The sequence below is a fragment of the Prionailurus viverrinus genome, chromosome D2, assembly GCF_022837055.1.
Source record: "Prionailurus viverrinus isolate Anna chromosome D2, UM_Priviv_1.0, whole genome shotgun sequence".
NCBI classification, from domain to species: domain Eukaryota; kingdom Metazoa; phylum Chordata; class Mammalia; order Carnivora; family Felidae; genus Prionailurus; species Prionailurus viverrinus.
Window position 1 is genome coordinate 11754617 of NC_062571.1, and position 14344 is coordinate 11768960.

Here is a 14344-nt window from a genome sequence, read left to right on the forward strand (position 1 = left end):
TCCAGAAGGTTCCACTGCAAGGTGTTTAATGAAAGGAGCAAGGAGTCGCTAGGGAGGGTGACAGGGTCCAACAGAGCCGGGCCAGCAATGGTGGGGAGCTGTTACCAGCCCTGGGCCGGAGGCAGCAAGGGAGGAGCGTGTTCCCAGTGCCCGGGGAGAACAGGAGCCTCCTGGACACGGAGCAGGGCAGACAGGAGTAAAAATGCATCGGGGATGGGGAAGACAGAGAAAACCCACACCCTGCCTCCACTCGCGTTCCGATTCACCTGGGATCCTGTCTACCCACCCGCCTCACCCAACTCATCAAAATCTACCCATCTTTATTTTGTTTTAATATGAAATTTATTGTCAGATTGGTTTCCATACAACACCCAGTGCTCATCCCAACAGGTGCCCTCCTCAATGCCCACACCCACTTTCCCCTCCCTCCCACCCCCCATCAGCCCTCAGTTTGTTCTCAGTTCTTAAGAGTCTCTTATGTTTTAGCTCCCTCCCTCTCTACCCATCTTTAAAAGGCACTGGTGACATCAAAGATTTCTTTTAAAGAGGTAAAAACACGACTCTTAAGCAAACATAAAATGAACGCACGTCTGAGGTTTTACTGAATTCCTAAGCAATAAAGGACCAGTATGACAAGAGAGCAGGTTCAAAGGAGAATCCGAAGGACGTGTGCATATCAAAGTCCTCCAGAAAAATGAACCTGAACTTGCTAGCAATGTGCAAAACTGCCGAGTGCCCACGTTCCACCAGACACTTTGCATTTTCCGTGATCGACAACCAAACACTCAGGAATCACTGCTCTGTGTTTCCCACAACTTAAGGAATTGTAAAATAGCTCAAAAGACCAAGGAGAGGCAGAGATGACCCAAATAGGAGAGTGAGGCGGACAGGACACCCGCAGTTCTTTTTTCATCGGCCACATCCACAGTCCTGCCCAACTCTTCCGACTGTTGGAAGGAAAGAAAGAAGGCAAGGACAGGAGGAGGAGGGAGAGAGGGAAGGACAACAACGGGGTCTAGTGCCACAAAGACCCTGGGCTCACCACCCACATCATGTCCTCACTCGCTGCCCTTGAGCAAGTCACTGCCCTACATCTATCTTCTGATCTGCATGAAAGCAGTCAACTGCCCTGCGGACGTAATGGATTGCTGGGGGAATTGAATGAATGAATGGTGGCTATCCTGTCTGAGCCAAAACTCTTGAGGAACTTTCATTTTCCTCCACTAGAAAATCCTTAAGCTGGACCTGACGTTCCTTTTGAGTCTGAAAACACTGTGACCATAAATGCCTCCTCCAGGAAGCCTTAGGCAACCATAATTATCAGACACACATCCTTCCCTCCTCAACATCCTGGCTCGTAGCAGTTATCTCCTTCTTGCATCTGATCCACGGTAGGACATTTGCTGTTTCTTTATTCCCCATCCCACCCACCAGAGATACAATAAACTCCTTGAAGCAGAACAGGCCCAGAGAGATTTGAGTCCCAGCACCTAGCATGGTGCTCGGCACATAGTAGGTGGTCAACAAATATTTCAAAATGAACCAGAAGAAAATACAGGTCACAGCCACCACGAGCTATCACTTCACACCTGTCAGAATGGCTATTATCAAAAGGATCAAAAGTAACAAGCGTTCACCAGGATGCAGGGAAAAGGGAGCCCTCGTGCCCTATTAACAGGGATGTAAGTTTGGGCGGCCACTACACAGAACAGTATGGAGGGTCCTCAAGGAATTATAAATAGAAACTATCACAGGATCCGCTTCTAGGTATTTAACTGAATGAAAGGAAAACACGAATTCCAAAAGAGACCTGCACCCTCCACGTCCACGACAGTATTACCACAACAGCCAAGACATGGGAGCCACGTAAGTGTCCACAGAAGGATGAGTGGAGAAAGAAAACGTGGTATATACATTTACACACCATGGACTGTTACTCGGGCATAAAAAAGAATGAAATCTTGCCCCTTGTGACAGCATAGATGGCCCTCGAGGGCATGACACCAAGTGAGATAAGCCAGACAAAAACAAATACTGTCTCATCTCACTTGTATGTAGACTCTGAAAACAAGAACACAACAAAAACTCACAGATACACAGAACAGATGGGTGGTCGCCAGAGCTGGGGGCTGGGCGGGGCAAAATGGGTGAAGGGGGTCAACAGGTGCAAACTTCCAGTCACAAAATAATTAAGCCTTGGAAATGTGAGGTACAGCATGGTGACTACAGATAATAATACCGTATTGCATATTTGAAAGCTGCTAAGAAAGAAGATCTTAAAATTTCTCATCTGGAGAAACAAATATTTTGTGACTATGCGTGGGGATGACATTAACTAGACTTACCGTGCTGATCATTTCACAATGTATACAAATATCGAATCATCATGTTGTACACCTGAAACTAATATAATGCTATGGGTCAATTATATCTCAAATAAGTAACTACATACATACGCACGTATCAAAGCGGTCTTGCAGGGGAGGCGGGGTGGGAGAGACAAGACAGTAAACAGGAGAAGGAAGAGCTAAAACCACAACTCTCTCTTCTCCTTTGCAGTTCGTGTATCCTCACGTGTGTACAAAGGACTTAGGTTGGGCCAATTGTGCAGGCTTTCCTGAAGGATGCTGTTCTCCGTAGCCGCAGTCATGGGACCTTTATACTCCATAATGATACCCCGTCTTCGGGAGACAGTGGCCCCCTTTACTGTCACAGAGAGGACAGCAGAAGAATTGGACGCTTCCGGCTTCCTTGACAGCCATCAATCAGAAAGCATTCAGCTCAGCTTTTCATTTTGTCTGTGACTCGGGAAGAAACGTTCTCCTGATGTTTCATTGAACCTACAAGCCAGAACCTGTAAGCTGAGCAAAACTCCCAACCGTGAGCCTTGTCCGTGAAGACAAATCATGACAGATGTGTCCCGGACCAGAAGGGATGGAAGGGATACGCTAAGAGAGAATAAGAAAAAAATAAAATGCCATCGGGGATTAAATCCAGTAAAGACGTGCGAGCATGCGTGTGTGCATGTCTGCTAACTTTTTCAGGTGCCTCAATCATCCTTCCATCACGCTCTTCTCTGAAAGAAAAGAAAATATGTTCTGCCCTATAGGCTCATAACTGTACATGTCCCTGAAGGGCAGTTCTTTAAAATATTCTCTCCTTTCAAAAAGACGCTTCGATATGTATTTTCATCCCTCAGCCTATTCCCCCAAATGTCCACTGTTCCAAAAATAAAATGAACCCAAACTTTCAGAAACCCTAAAGAGGAATCGGGACGGGGGCATTTTCAGAGATCATGTGGCATTTTGAGCTTCGGCTCCTGCCTAACACATTGTTCTACATTCTGGATGCTGCCCTTTGTGTGTTCTTTTCACATCTTAGATAAAACCAAACCTACTTTCGTGGCAATTTACCCCACCTCACGGAGGTGGCCTTTGAGCCCTCCCATTATGGCTACATTCACCACTCTTCACCTTTTGTCTCTTCTGAATTTACACAGAGCACAACCCTCCAGGACCACGAGCCTACCAGTCCCCAGGTGACGTGTACAAAGTTCCGCTGTTTCGACACCTCAGCTCTACGGGACTGGCTTGTGCCTGCCAAGTGTCTCCCACGTACCTGGTATTATTATACCGTGAACAAACTCAGTTTCCGATGTGTGCCTCTTGAGTTAGGACAGCCTAGTCAACTTTGCACATGACTGCTCTATTCTGTATTTATCGTCAACATATTATCAACATATTGTCTCACAGAATCCAGTCACTTCGATTCCACAAACACCCAAGGAGGGCCTCTCATGTGGCATGTACCCTGTGAGGCACTGGTAGTTTAAGAAATTCACACTCGATATTATAAAGTACATTCCCACAGAGAAAAGCAAGGCATCAAGCTTCCCTCTGGTTTTAAAACAAATTAATCTCCAGCCGAAAGGGACCCCATACAGTCTTTAAGTGTGCAAGTTCTAGAGCCACCTGCCTGGGCCTGAAACCCTAGCTCCACAGCCTGTGTCTGGCAATAGGGGGCCAGTGACTGAACTTCTTTGTACCTGTCTCTGAGGGATTTTGTATGGATTTCATGAGGAGATAAAAGTGAAATACCCAGAGCAGACATTCTGGACAGTGACTACGAATATACCTACGAGAAATTAAGTCACCAACAGCGGTAGGTAGATAATTCTGTAAAATAGCCCCGGTCTCCTGACCACACCAGAGAGATGATGGCCCTTCAGGGCTGCCACCATACTTCAAGTGACTTCCGTCAGTCTCTAGAATTGTCCAGATGTCCCTAAGAATTCCCCCAGACAACCTCAAAAGACACATGGGATGATGCTGGTTTGTCTCTGGCCCTGCCCCCATCAAAATGGCATCTCTCACAGACGGCTCACCCGTGGGCCCTGTCGCTTACTGCGTTCAAAGAACAAAAACGAGACATTCAAGTATGAGAAGCAGGAACAGAGAACAACATTTCACTGCCACCCCAAACTAATTTAACAGAATTTCACTTTTGGGTCAAAATTTGGTAAAAAAAGAAATATGGAGTGGGGCCCCTGGGTGGCTCAGTCGGTTGAGCATCCGACTCTGGCTCAGGTCACGAGCTCGCGATTTGTGGGTTGGAGCCCCACGTCCGGCTCTGTGCCTACAGCTCGGAGCCTGGAGCCTGCTTCAGATTCTGGGTCTTCCTTCTCTCTCTGCCCCTCCCCTTCGCTCCCTCTCCCTCTCTCAAAAATAAATAAACATTAAAAAATAAAAAAGAAGCCACCCCTGAAAGCCACCCATGAAAAAGTATATATGGAATACTATCTTGCTCTCGTGTGAGTGCATTATATGTGTGTATGTGTGTGTGAGACCAAAATTTCTTAACGAAAATTTCTTTGAATGTGAAAGAAATACAAACTCCACCGAAATCTCAAAGATGTTAAATCATAATTCCTTTTAATTTGATAATCAGAAACCTGCTGTGGGAAGCAAGCGAACACAACTTTGAATGGCTATAAACTCAGTGTGACATTTAGTACTGACTTTAACAATGTCCTGATTTACTCAACACTCAAGGATTTGAGTTGTCCCGTATTTTTCTTTTTTTGTCCTCCAAAAACATATCTTTTATAGGTACCATATACGTATCTTTGGTTTATATCTTTGGTTTATGTATTATATCTTTGGTTACGTGTTAAAACACAAGTAAAATTCACGGGTTCATGTGACCATTATGAGTCAGATTCTAAATTCAGAGAGAAATGAAATAATTAAAAATTTCGTTAGAAGGGGAACACGTGTGCAGAGAATTTTTCAAATCACAGAGTTTCACAGGGGAAAACACTGTTTGCTGTGGAAGGAAACATTAAGTGGACCACACTCGGTTGCTCTTCCTGATGTGCTGATGACGATGTGGGACCCGTGACCCTCACTGGCCAGCCACACGTGACCTTCCGACACACATGAATAAGTGTGCGTCCTTGTGAACAAGTGTGTGCTCATGGCGCCCCCTGGGTGACTCCTGCCTCAGCCCCCCTCGGACCCAACAAGGCCCCACCGCCCTGTGAGTTCCTAGAGCCCTTTCCGCGGTGTTCCTCACTTTGCCCTGCATTTGCCTGGCTCCCCAGCTAGACTTAAGGTTTTCTTCAGGTAAACTGGCAAATCCTCCTCTCCAGTCGGCAACGGTCAGTGGCTGTGCACAGCCACCTAGCGGAGGTCTCACCGGGGCCCTCGGTGGCCCTGGCTCTCTCTTGGTCCCTCACTCTGTTGACAACTCTGCCTGGTTAACGAGCTCAGAGGCAACGACACGCAGGTCCTCTGGACACTCCTAGTGAGTGGAAAACTTCAGATTTCTGTTTAATTGCAAAATAACATCACTACAGAACTTTCATTGGGCCACAGGAACCAGGAAATATACCTCCCATCTGGGCTTTGAGGCCAACTGTAATGTTTTAGGAAACCCCAGAACTATGCTCACTTGTTCACTAACCCAAGTAAGAACAGGAAGCTAGAGAAGTCCTCACTAAGCCAGGAGAGCAGATTAAAAAGGAGGTTCACTAGGAGTTTAGTCACTGACCCTGTGATCTACCAGGATGGGAATTTCCAAGGACCTCAAAAGTCACTGAAAGTATGTACTCCCAGCACAAGGGTAAGGTGTTTTTTATTATTATTAATATTTATTTTGAGGGAGAGAGAGCAAGCAGGGGAGGGGCAGACGGAGAAGGAGAGAGAGAATCCCCAGCAGGCTGGACCCTGTCATCACAGAGCCCGACGCACGGCTCGATCTCACAAACCATGAGATCACGACCTGAGCCAAAATCAAGAGTTGGAAGCTTAACCGACTGAGCCACCCAAGTGCCCCAAAAGGGTAAGGTTTTTTTGTTATGCTCATCCTTCTAAATGATTTGAGTTTGGCTGACCCCAGGAACTCCTAACACGGCAACCTTAGAGGGCCCCTCAGAGCCAAGTCCCCACTTGACCTTTCCCAGAAGAATTTTCATAGGACACCTCCACCCTCAAAGTCACACAATCATTCATGTTCCAATAGTCTTCCCGTGATTCACAGAGATGAAAATAAGTGGACGCAACTGCCCCACCAGAAGCGCCTGTGACGCCCTGAGAGTCACCTCACCATCTAGAAGCATCTCGTTTGAAATGCAAATTCTGACAGGGACCCAGTGTCTCTCACTCAGACTCACTCAGGCCTCCATTTAGTCTCGTTCTCTCCTTAGGTCAGTTGTCTCGGTAACTTCCCTCTCTGGAATGCTCCTCACATGTCTAGCACCAAATGCCCTCCCCTGATGGCCCAGGAGCCCCCGCAGCCCTCCCACAGCCCACCATCACCTCGTCTGTCTCACCCACACACCTGCCCTAACCTCCTACTCTTCTGCCCATAGGAGGGATCTTACTAACACTCTCCCATCCCCACGATGTTTGTCTACTTCTCTCATCACAGATAACTTCTTTCTGCATTCGAACACATTCACGGGATCTTCACAACTATTAGGAGGAGAGAGGGAGGAACTCTTCTCTTGTCCTGGTCCTCCATTTCCACGATTCCTCTCAAACCTGTCCTTTGCGCTAAGCATCATGGGAAATGAATGCCCCCAACAGTCACAAACCCCCCCACAGAGCCTCAGGGGAGCAAAATTAGGGCCACACATAAGTGATAAAATGTGTGGAACAGGGACACTCGAGAGATGGTTCGAGAAAGGTAAAAATCACAATTGGCTGGAGTGACCCAAGGGCTCCAAGAGGATGGGGAACTTAAGTAAGGTGTCAAAAATCAGATTATAGAAGGTCATGAACCAGGCAGAGCAACTAGACCGCATGTGACAGGAACGTGGAACTGGGGAGTGGCGTCACGGGCACCGGGTTTTAGGAGGATTCAAATGGCAGGAGAATTCAAGGTGGGTTGCTATTGGCTGGTGGGGTAGAGGGACAATGAAGGGTCACAACAAGTACTGGGGTGTGAAAGAAATCTAAATCTGAGCCAGATGCCAAGGAAAACACCCCAGGAGATGATGACAAGATACAGGAAGAGAAGAGAAAAGAACTCAACAAATGCATGGAGTGCCTACATGAGCCAGGCAGTGGAATAGGGTTTGCAGATAAATTCTATCACATGATCTTCAAAAATCCCCGAGATGCCTAATATTATCTTCATGCCATAAGGGAAATTAAAAAAAAAAATTCCCCAAGTACATAAGCTAGGTAACTGTTGGAGAAAGACCTCAGAGCAGGTCTATGAAGGTTAGGACCACAGTGGTGTTTCTAAGAGCTCAAAATGGCAGTGCCACTGGCCGACACAGAGCCACTGGAGGAAGAGCCACTTAGGGGGCTGAATACACATGAGCTCAGGACAGGAGAGCTGGCAGCGAGGGGCAGAGCACGGTCAGTTCTGAGGTGGGTTTCTCCTGCAGGAAGGAGTGACTTTGACAAAGTTCCTATAATTGCTCTGGCTCTCAGAGTTGGATGAGGTCATCGTGAAGTCTTTTCAAACTCTATTATTCCAAAGATCCAGCCTGATCAGAAATATATATCAAAATGACTCCGAATGTGCCAGGTCTCCAAAAGTGCACACAGGAACTTCGGGAGGGAGGGTGAGTCTAGCAGAGCGTGTGGAGACTACAGGAACAGGGGCGGAGGGGCACATCTCGATTGGGCATGGAGGGGGCTCCTGGAAACATCCAGCTCAGCGGTTTTCGGAGTAAAAGCAGCTAGGTAGCAATTGCAAGGAGAGGCAGAGACCAGCTGTGGGTGGAGCCCACATTTGGAAGAGCTGAGCGGCTAAATGGAGAAACTTTAGGGCGGGAGAAATCCGAGTGCGTCAAGGTGGACCAGAAGAACAGCGGAGAGGGAGGCAGGGAAAGGAGGGGTATGTGCGGACTCCCGCCCGGCACCAGGGGCCAGGGGCCAAGGTCTAGGACGGGCGAGAAACGGCAGCTTCAGAGAAAAGGAAAGCAGCGTCCTTGTCAGTGGCTGGAAGGCCGGGGGCGGATGTGGACAGGGAACCCTGTGAAGGGGAAAGAGAAGGATACGACAGGACACGTGGGTGGAGGATGGCGTGCTGAAAACCAGCCCCCTGACCGTTCCGCAGAGATTTTCCCGCACCTGGCTTGACTCTCCGCCACTGCTAGGGACCGAATGTTTGCAACCCCCTAAATTTCATACGGGGAAATGCCAACTCCAAATGGGACGGCATCAGGAAGTGGGGCCTTTAGCAGGTCATTAGGGCAGGAGGCTAGGACCCTCAGGAATGGAGTGAGCGTCCTGATAAGAAGACGCGCAGGGCAGAAGATTTTTCTCTCTCAGCCCTGTGAGGACACGGCAAGACGGCCAGCTGCAAACCAGGAAGAGGTCACACGTGGCAGCTGCCTGCACCTGGATCTTGGACTCCCCAACCTCCAGAACCGTGGCCATTAATATCTGCTTAAGCCCCCCTCCCCCACTGTATGGTCTCGTTATAACAGCATGAACCAAGACAGCCCCTAATTTGGAGTAGGACACTGGGCCAAAGCACCTCAGCTCTCTGAGCTTTAGTCCTTATTTAAATGACCGCGGGGGGGGGGGGGGGGGGGAGAAGGGGGGTAGACGAGATGTCGTTTTCTAAAGGTCTCCTCCTACCCTAATATCCTAGAATTTTTACATGTGTTTTCTTCCCTTCTGATTTCACGCCAGCCTCTAAGTCGCTTCTTTGCAATTATAATTGCAAACCACATCTCTCCGTATTCTGGATGCTTCCTTCACGCTGAATATCACGCCCTGCATGCGGAAGGTGCTCAACAAATGTTTTTCTGAATTAATAAAATTCCCGTAATGTCACAGTTTCAGGAGCCAAATGTGTGCCTTCCTCCTGTCTCCAAGGACAGTCCCAGAAGTTGTAATCTTCTCTCGGCTAATTCAGCCTTGATAAAAAAAAAAACACTTACCTAAAGCCCAAGTACAAATAAGACTGAATGTCAAATAAATTAGTGCCCTAATTGTTTCAGATCCTGCCCTACCTGTGAATGTGTACACACAAATTTAAAAAAAAAAAAAAAAAGTCCGATTATGTAAGCCTGGGTGCACTTTCTATCCGTCCCTTGACAAAATACCACAGTGCACATCTATCGTCATGCCTTCGTTATCAAGTGAACAAAAGGTGCAAATTCCCACGGCCCACTCAGAGTCTTTTCCTTTGTACTCCATGACATTCCTACAGCTGACAAAAGCCACTGGGTACCCTGTCTGCTGGAACACTGAAACCTACTTGAACCGCTGATATGCAGCCTTTCTCTCCTGGAAAGGACATTAGCCTAAAATCTGAATTTCAGTCTTAGTTCCGCACTGTTGAGTCACTGACTTTGTACAATTAACCTTCCTGTACCTCCACAAAAGAGGCTAAACATTCCGGCTCAATCTACTTCACACTGTTGGGTGCTAGAACTGATACTTTAGGATTCTTACTATTAATTGCGGAGTACTTTCTAAAATTCTTATTATTATCTCCAAGATGTACACGTCCTGCAAAGAAATCTACAGTTAAATTGCTCATTCTGCAAAGGAAGGCCGGAGGAAAGCCAAAACACCCCCATAGGAATAATGTCTGCAGCTTGGATTAAGTTTTCAATCTCGATCTACGCATAAACACAAAAAAGAGTAACTGAACTTTCCGACACACAGGAAGGAAAAGCAAAGTACTTGGGAAAATTAACCCCTGACCAAGGTCATCTTCCATCATGGCTTTCTTGAAGTCAAGAAATTCCCTCTATAAAATTTTATGATTGCTAGGAAAATAAGAGGAGTGTTACTAAAAAGATCCGTGGTTTTAGTACCAAATTACAGTTCACTGAGAATTTTAAAATAAACCACCCATTCCAAATCACAGGCATGTTTGGATAGGACACTGAACAAATCCATCACGGGCTGAAGGCTTATTTTATGATAGGATTAGGTCCTTAGCACATCCAGGGTTTACACGTCCACATTCTCACTTTCTCTCCAAGATAAACACATCAGAGTGGGCAAGCTTCCAGCTGGTGGGGGAGTCACTGAATCAAAGATGATCGTTCATCCACATAACCACTTGCAAGAAATGTCAGCAAACTCACAACTGCATAACGATAAAGCCTGGCACAGGCTAACCAGTGACAAAACTCCCCTTCACAAATGACGAATTAATTCACAGCAGTGGACATAACTCATGGACACAGTTCATTAAAAAGTTCACCTTTGCTTCCCTTAACAGTGATCACCGATGTCTTCTAGAAGAAGAAAAAGAAATCAAGTTTTCTGTGGACAGAAGGATGCCAAGGATGTGTCAATGAGCCACAGTGTTTAAATAAGAATCCAAGATAATACTTAAGGTGCTCTAATCACATATATGAAATGATCAACTACACAATTAAGGTCTCCTAATGACTGATATTCGTTTTTTTTTTTTAAACACAATAGCTTCAACTGTGATCTATAACTGTTTCATCTAATATACAGATTATTAACCCTCTCTGGGCCATTTCCTTTAAAACAGAAGGAGAAGGAGAAATAACTCATAATGAGAAGATTGCACACAACAGAGAAATGCCCTGGGGGGAAAAAAAGAGAGAGAGAAAGAGAGAGAGAGAGAGAGAGAGAGAGATGAATTTACGGTAAGAACTACATTCTCTCTGTTAATAACTCCATTACCATCTCTGAATCATTAACACAGTCTCAGGTTAACAGAATAAAATGGAAAGGAGCAAGGGCAGAAGGCAGTGGAGTTGGTGGTAAAGGACTGGAGAATTCCCACGTAAAATTGTAAAATTTAGAGGAACCGGCATGTTTTCCTTTTAAACGTTAAGCGATACCAAAAATATTCCCCTGCTCCACTGTGCCACCTCCTTCAAGGTCATTTATCATCAGCACAACCTACGGATGTTTTATTAAAAGAAAAATCCCAGCCTAGGACTGCCAAATCTCTACACAGGACCCACTTATCAAAGGTGTCGCACCAGCTGAAAGGCAGCTGTTGAGTGGCACGGAGTTAACATTACTTTATATGTGCAGAACCCCATCAGCACGCACATTACCCCGGTCTCTATTAAGTATTCTGATAACACCACGTCCACCAGCGTGGCTTAACATTTAAGCCTGCAGGAAGCCCTTGAATGTGTGAAGCCTTCCAAATTTTTCTAGCTGATTTTAACCCTATGGGGTTTGAAAAAAAAAACAATTTAAAAATTACACAGGAAATAATGCTTTGTCCACTTGAACAAAAGATGTTGTGGTTTGGAGAAACATTTATTTCCATGTGTCTTTTATTAATTTTTTTTAAACCTTATGGACAGTTTTTCACTTAAAAAAAAAAAAACTGTGTTATGAGTAGGCTTGAAACATTCCCCACGAGCAAGGATTTAGTCTACAGGCTCTTCAGAGTCCAGTCGTGGGCCAGTTGTACTTCAAACAGCATATATAATGGTGCATAACGTGTAGCCGTTAGCTCAGATCATTCCCCATTTGAGGCCGACCCTGGATCTTATCCTTTACAAAGGCTTTCCACCCCCACCGTAAATATTAAGGAAAAAATAAATGCCTTCAAAAATTAGAAGACCAAAAGAAAAAAAAAATGGCCACTTACAACGTTCCTGAACAAATTGACCATTTTCACTTGTTCTGCTCCTGTATACATCATCTACACTATTTTCACACCTAAAAGTTACTGTCTGGCTAATATTTCAAAATTTAAATCTATGATTTTCGTGACTGTGCAGGTAATTGGGAAGTGATCTCTTTTGCACCGTTGAGGAAAAGAAGCAGAAGCTGCAGTCCTCGGGCGGGGGTGGGGGGGAATCCTGGAAGGAAAAATCTTTCGGAGGGGAGGAAACAAGTGCCGGGAAAGGAACGACGGAAAGAAAGGATGCTGCAAATGCTAACTAGGTTATTCCTACCGCGAAGTTATGGCATTTTCTTTTGCCAAGAGGCTCTCCAGTCCCAGCTCTGAGGTGAGCAATGCCTCAGCCTGGGAAGTATCTGCAGCGTTCGAACAAATCAGCGAGGGGAAGGAGCAGCGCCAGGAGGTACTTAAGGAGAAAAAAAATTCTATCAGTGTGGAGCCAACCTTTCCCTGCTGCCACCCAGTGTGGAAATTCCGGGCAGTCACCCTGCCCTTACACACGCACACGCGCTCACACTTTGCTGCACTAGGCATTCAATAAGCCAGCATTGAGAGAACGACACGTTCACGATGTCCCCGCCACCCCCGCGTGCGCGCGCGCGCACACACACACACACACACTCGCTTCCCGTCCCTTCCACGTTCTGCAAACGGTCGCAGCACCGTGGCCCGCGTGCCAGGGAACCTTGGTGACCACCGGGGCGATTCCTCCTCCCCTCCGCAGCACCCTGACTTGGGGGAGATTGGCGGGGGGGGGCCGCGTCCCGCACCTCCTCCGGGACCAGCCGACCGCGGCGCGCTCTACGCCAAGTAGGCGAGTCCCGGGGTTGCGCGACAGCGCGCGGGTCCAGCCCGCAAGCCGGGGAAACCGCGCCGCGGCGGAATTCCGGCGACAGCCCTCGTCCCGGGGCCCCACAGGCCCCCCGGCCCGCACCACCAACCACCCCCAGCGGCGATCCGGAAGGCGCAAGCCCCGCCACGGGTCAGGCCGGACGGGCCCTCCTCCGGGACTCCGGCGGCTGCGAGGCGCCGGTCCTCGGCGCCCCGGGACCGGAGGCTGCGCGCCTCCCGCCCGCTCTCAGCGCTCCCGCCGCGCTCCGGCCCCGGCTTCCCCCACGCGCGCACGGACACGCACCCTTCCCTCCGGTCGCTCCCACACGGCTCCCCCGGGGCCCCGGGGGCACCCCGCCCCGCCCGCGCGCCCCCGCCGCTCTGCCCGGCCCCGGCCCCCGGGGGAAACGCGGGCTGCGTGCCGCTTACAGTTCGCAGGAACTGGATCTCGTCCTCGCCCTCGCCCCCATCGGCCATGGCTCCGCGCCTTCTCGCCGGGGCTGGCTCCCGAGCCCCGCGGAGCCCGGCGGCGGCCCCTCGCGCTGCCTCCCGCCGCGGCCGCTGCTGCTGCTGCCGCCGCTGCCGCTGCGCCGCCCGGAGCCGGGGGCGGAGGGGGCCGCGGCGGCCGGGTGCGAGCGCCGGGCGGTCCCCGCCTGCAGAGCGGAGGAGGAGGCGCGGGCGGGGGCGGCCGAGGCGGGAGCCTCCCTGCGCCGCACTGTGCGGGAGGAGGGCGACCCCGCAGCCCAGCCGCGCCGGCCCCGCGCTCCCTGCCCGCGGCGGCCGACTGCTCGGCCCCGGCTCCTCCGAGCGAGTGCGCCCAGCCCGCGGAGCCCCGGCTGGTGCCGCGGTGGGGGCGGGGAGTGGGGGCGGCGGGCGGGGAGGAGCTCGCCGGCTCCCCTCTGCTGCAGGTAATCCGCAGCCCGCCGCTCGGGCCCGCCAAACCCGAGGCCCAGCGCCGCTTACTGGCTGCCCTGGGTATCGGGGCCCCGAGCACCGAGGAGCGCGCAGCCTTCCACCTCCGCAGGTCCGCCCGCCCCTCTGACCTTCGGTGAAACCCGTGGCTCAGCGTTCTCTCCTCCCGGAGGGGGCTGCGGCGGTAACTCGCACGGCACCCCGGACGGCGCGCAAGAATCATCTTTCAGCTGGACGCACGGAGTGGGTAATCGAAAATTAAGTCACCCAACACAGGGTATTTTAAAACTTGGATTTCCTCTACTTCCGACCGACAAGGGGATTCTGCAATATCTAGTCTCGGTGTACCTTGCTTTTCACAGGCCATCCGTACAAAGTGCGCGGTGCACAGAACTGGAACAAATTCATTCCGCGAGTATGTGGGGAGTGCCTATGGCAGACACCTGTAGTGCGAGGCAGACAACAGAGGCAGACAACTGATTCGACTAGGAAC

The 14344-nt window shown here is 49.4% G+C and overlaps 1 protein-coding gene across 1 annotated transcript in view; it reads right to left on the reverse strand.

The window, feature by feature from the left end:
* RYR2 (ryanodine receptor 2) overlaps positions 1-13416 on the reverse strand; it is a 756803-nt gene extending 743387 nt beyond the window's left edge. Inside the window, exon 1 of the mRNA XM_047824653.1 lies at positions 13369-13416. Within this exon, the coding sequence (XP_047680609.1) occupies positions 13369-13416 (48 nt within the window). The remainder of the gene's footprint in view (positions 1-13368) is intronic.
* Positions 13417-14344: the final 928 nt, after the last annotated feature.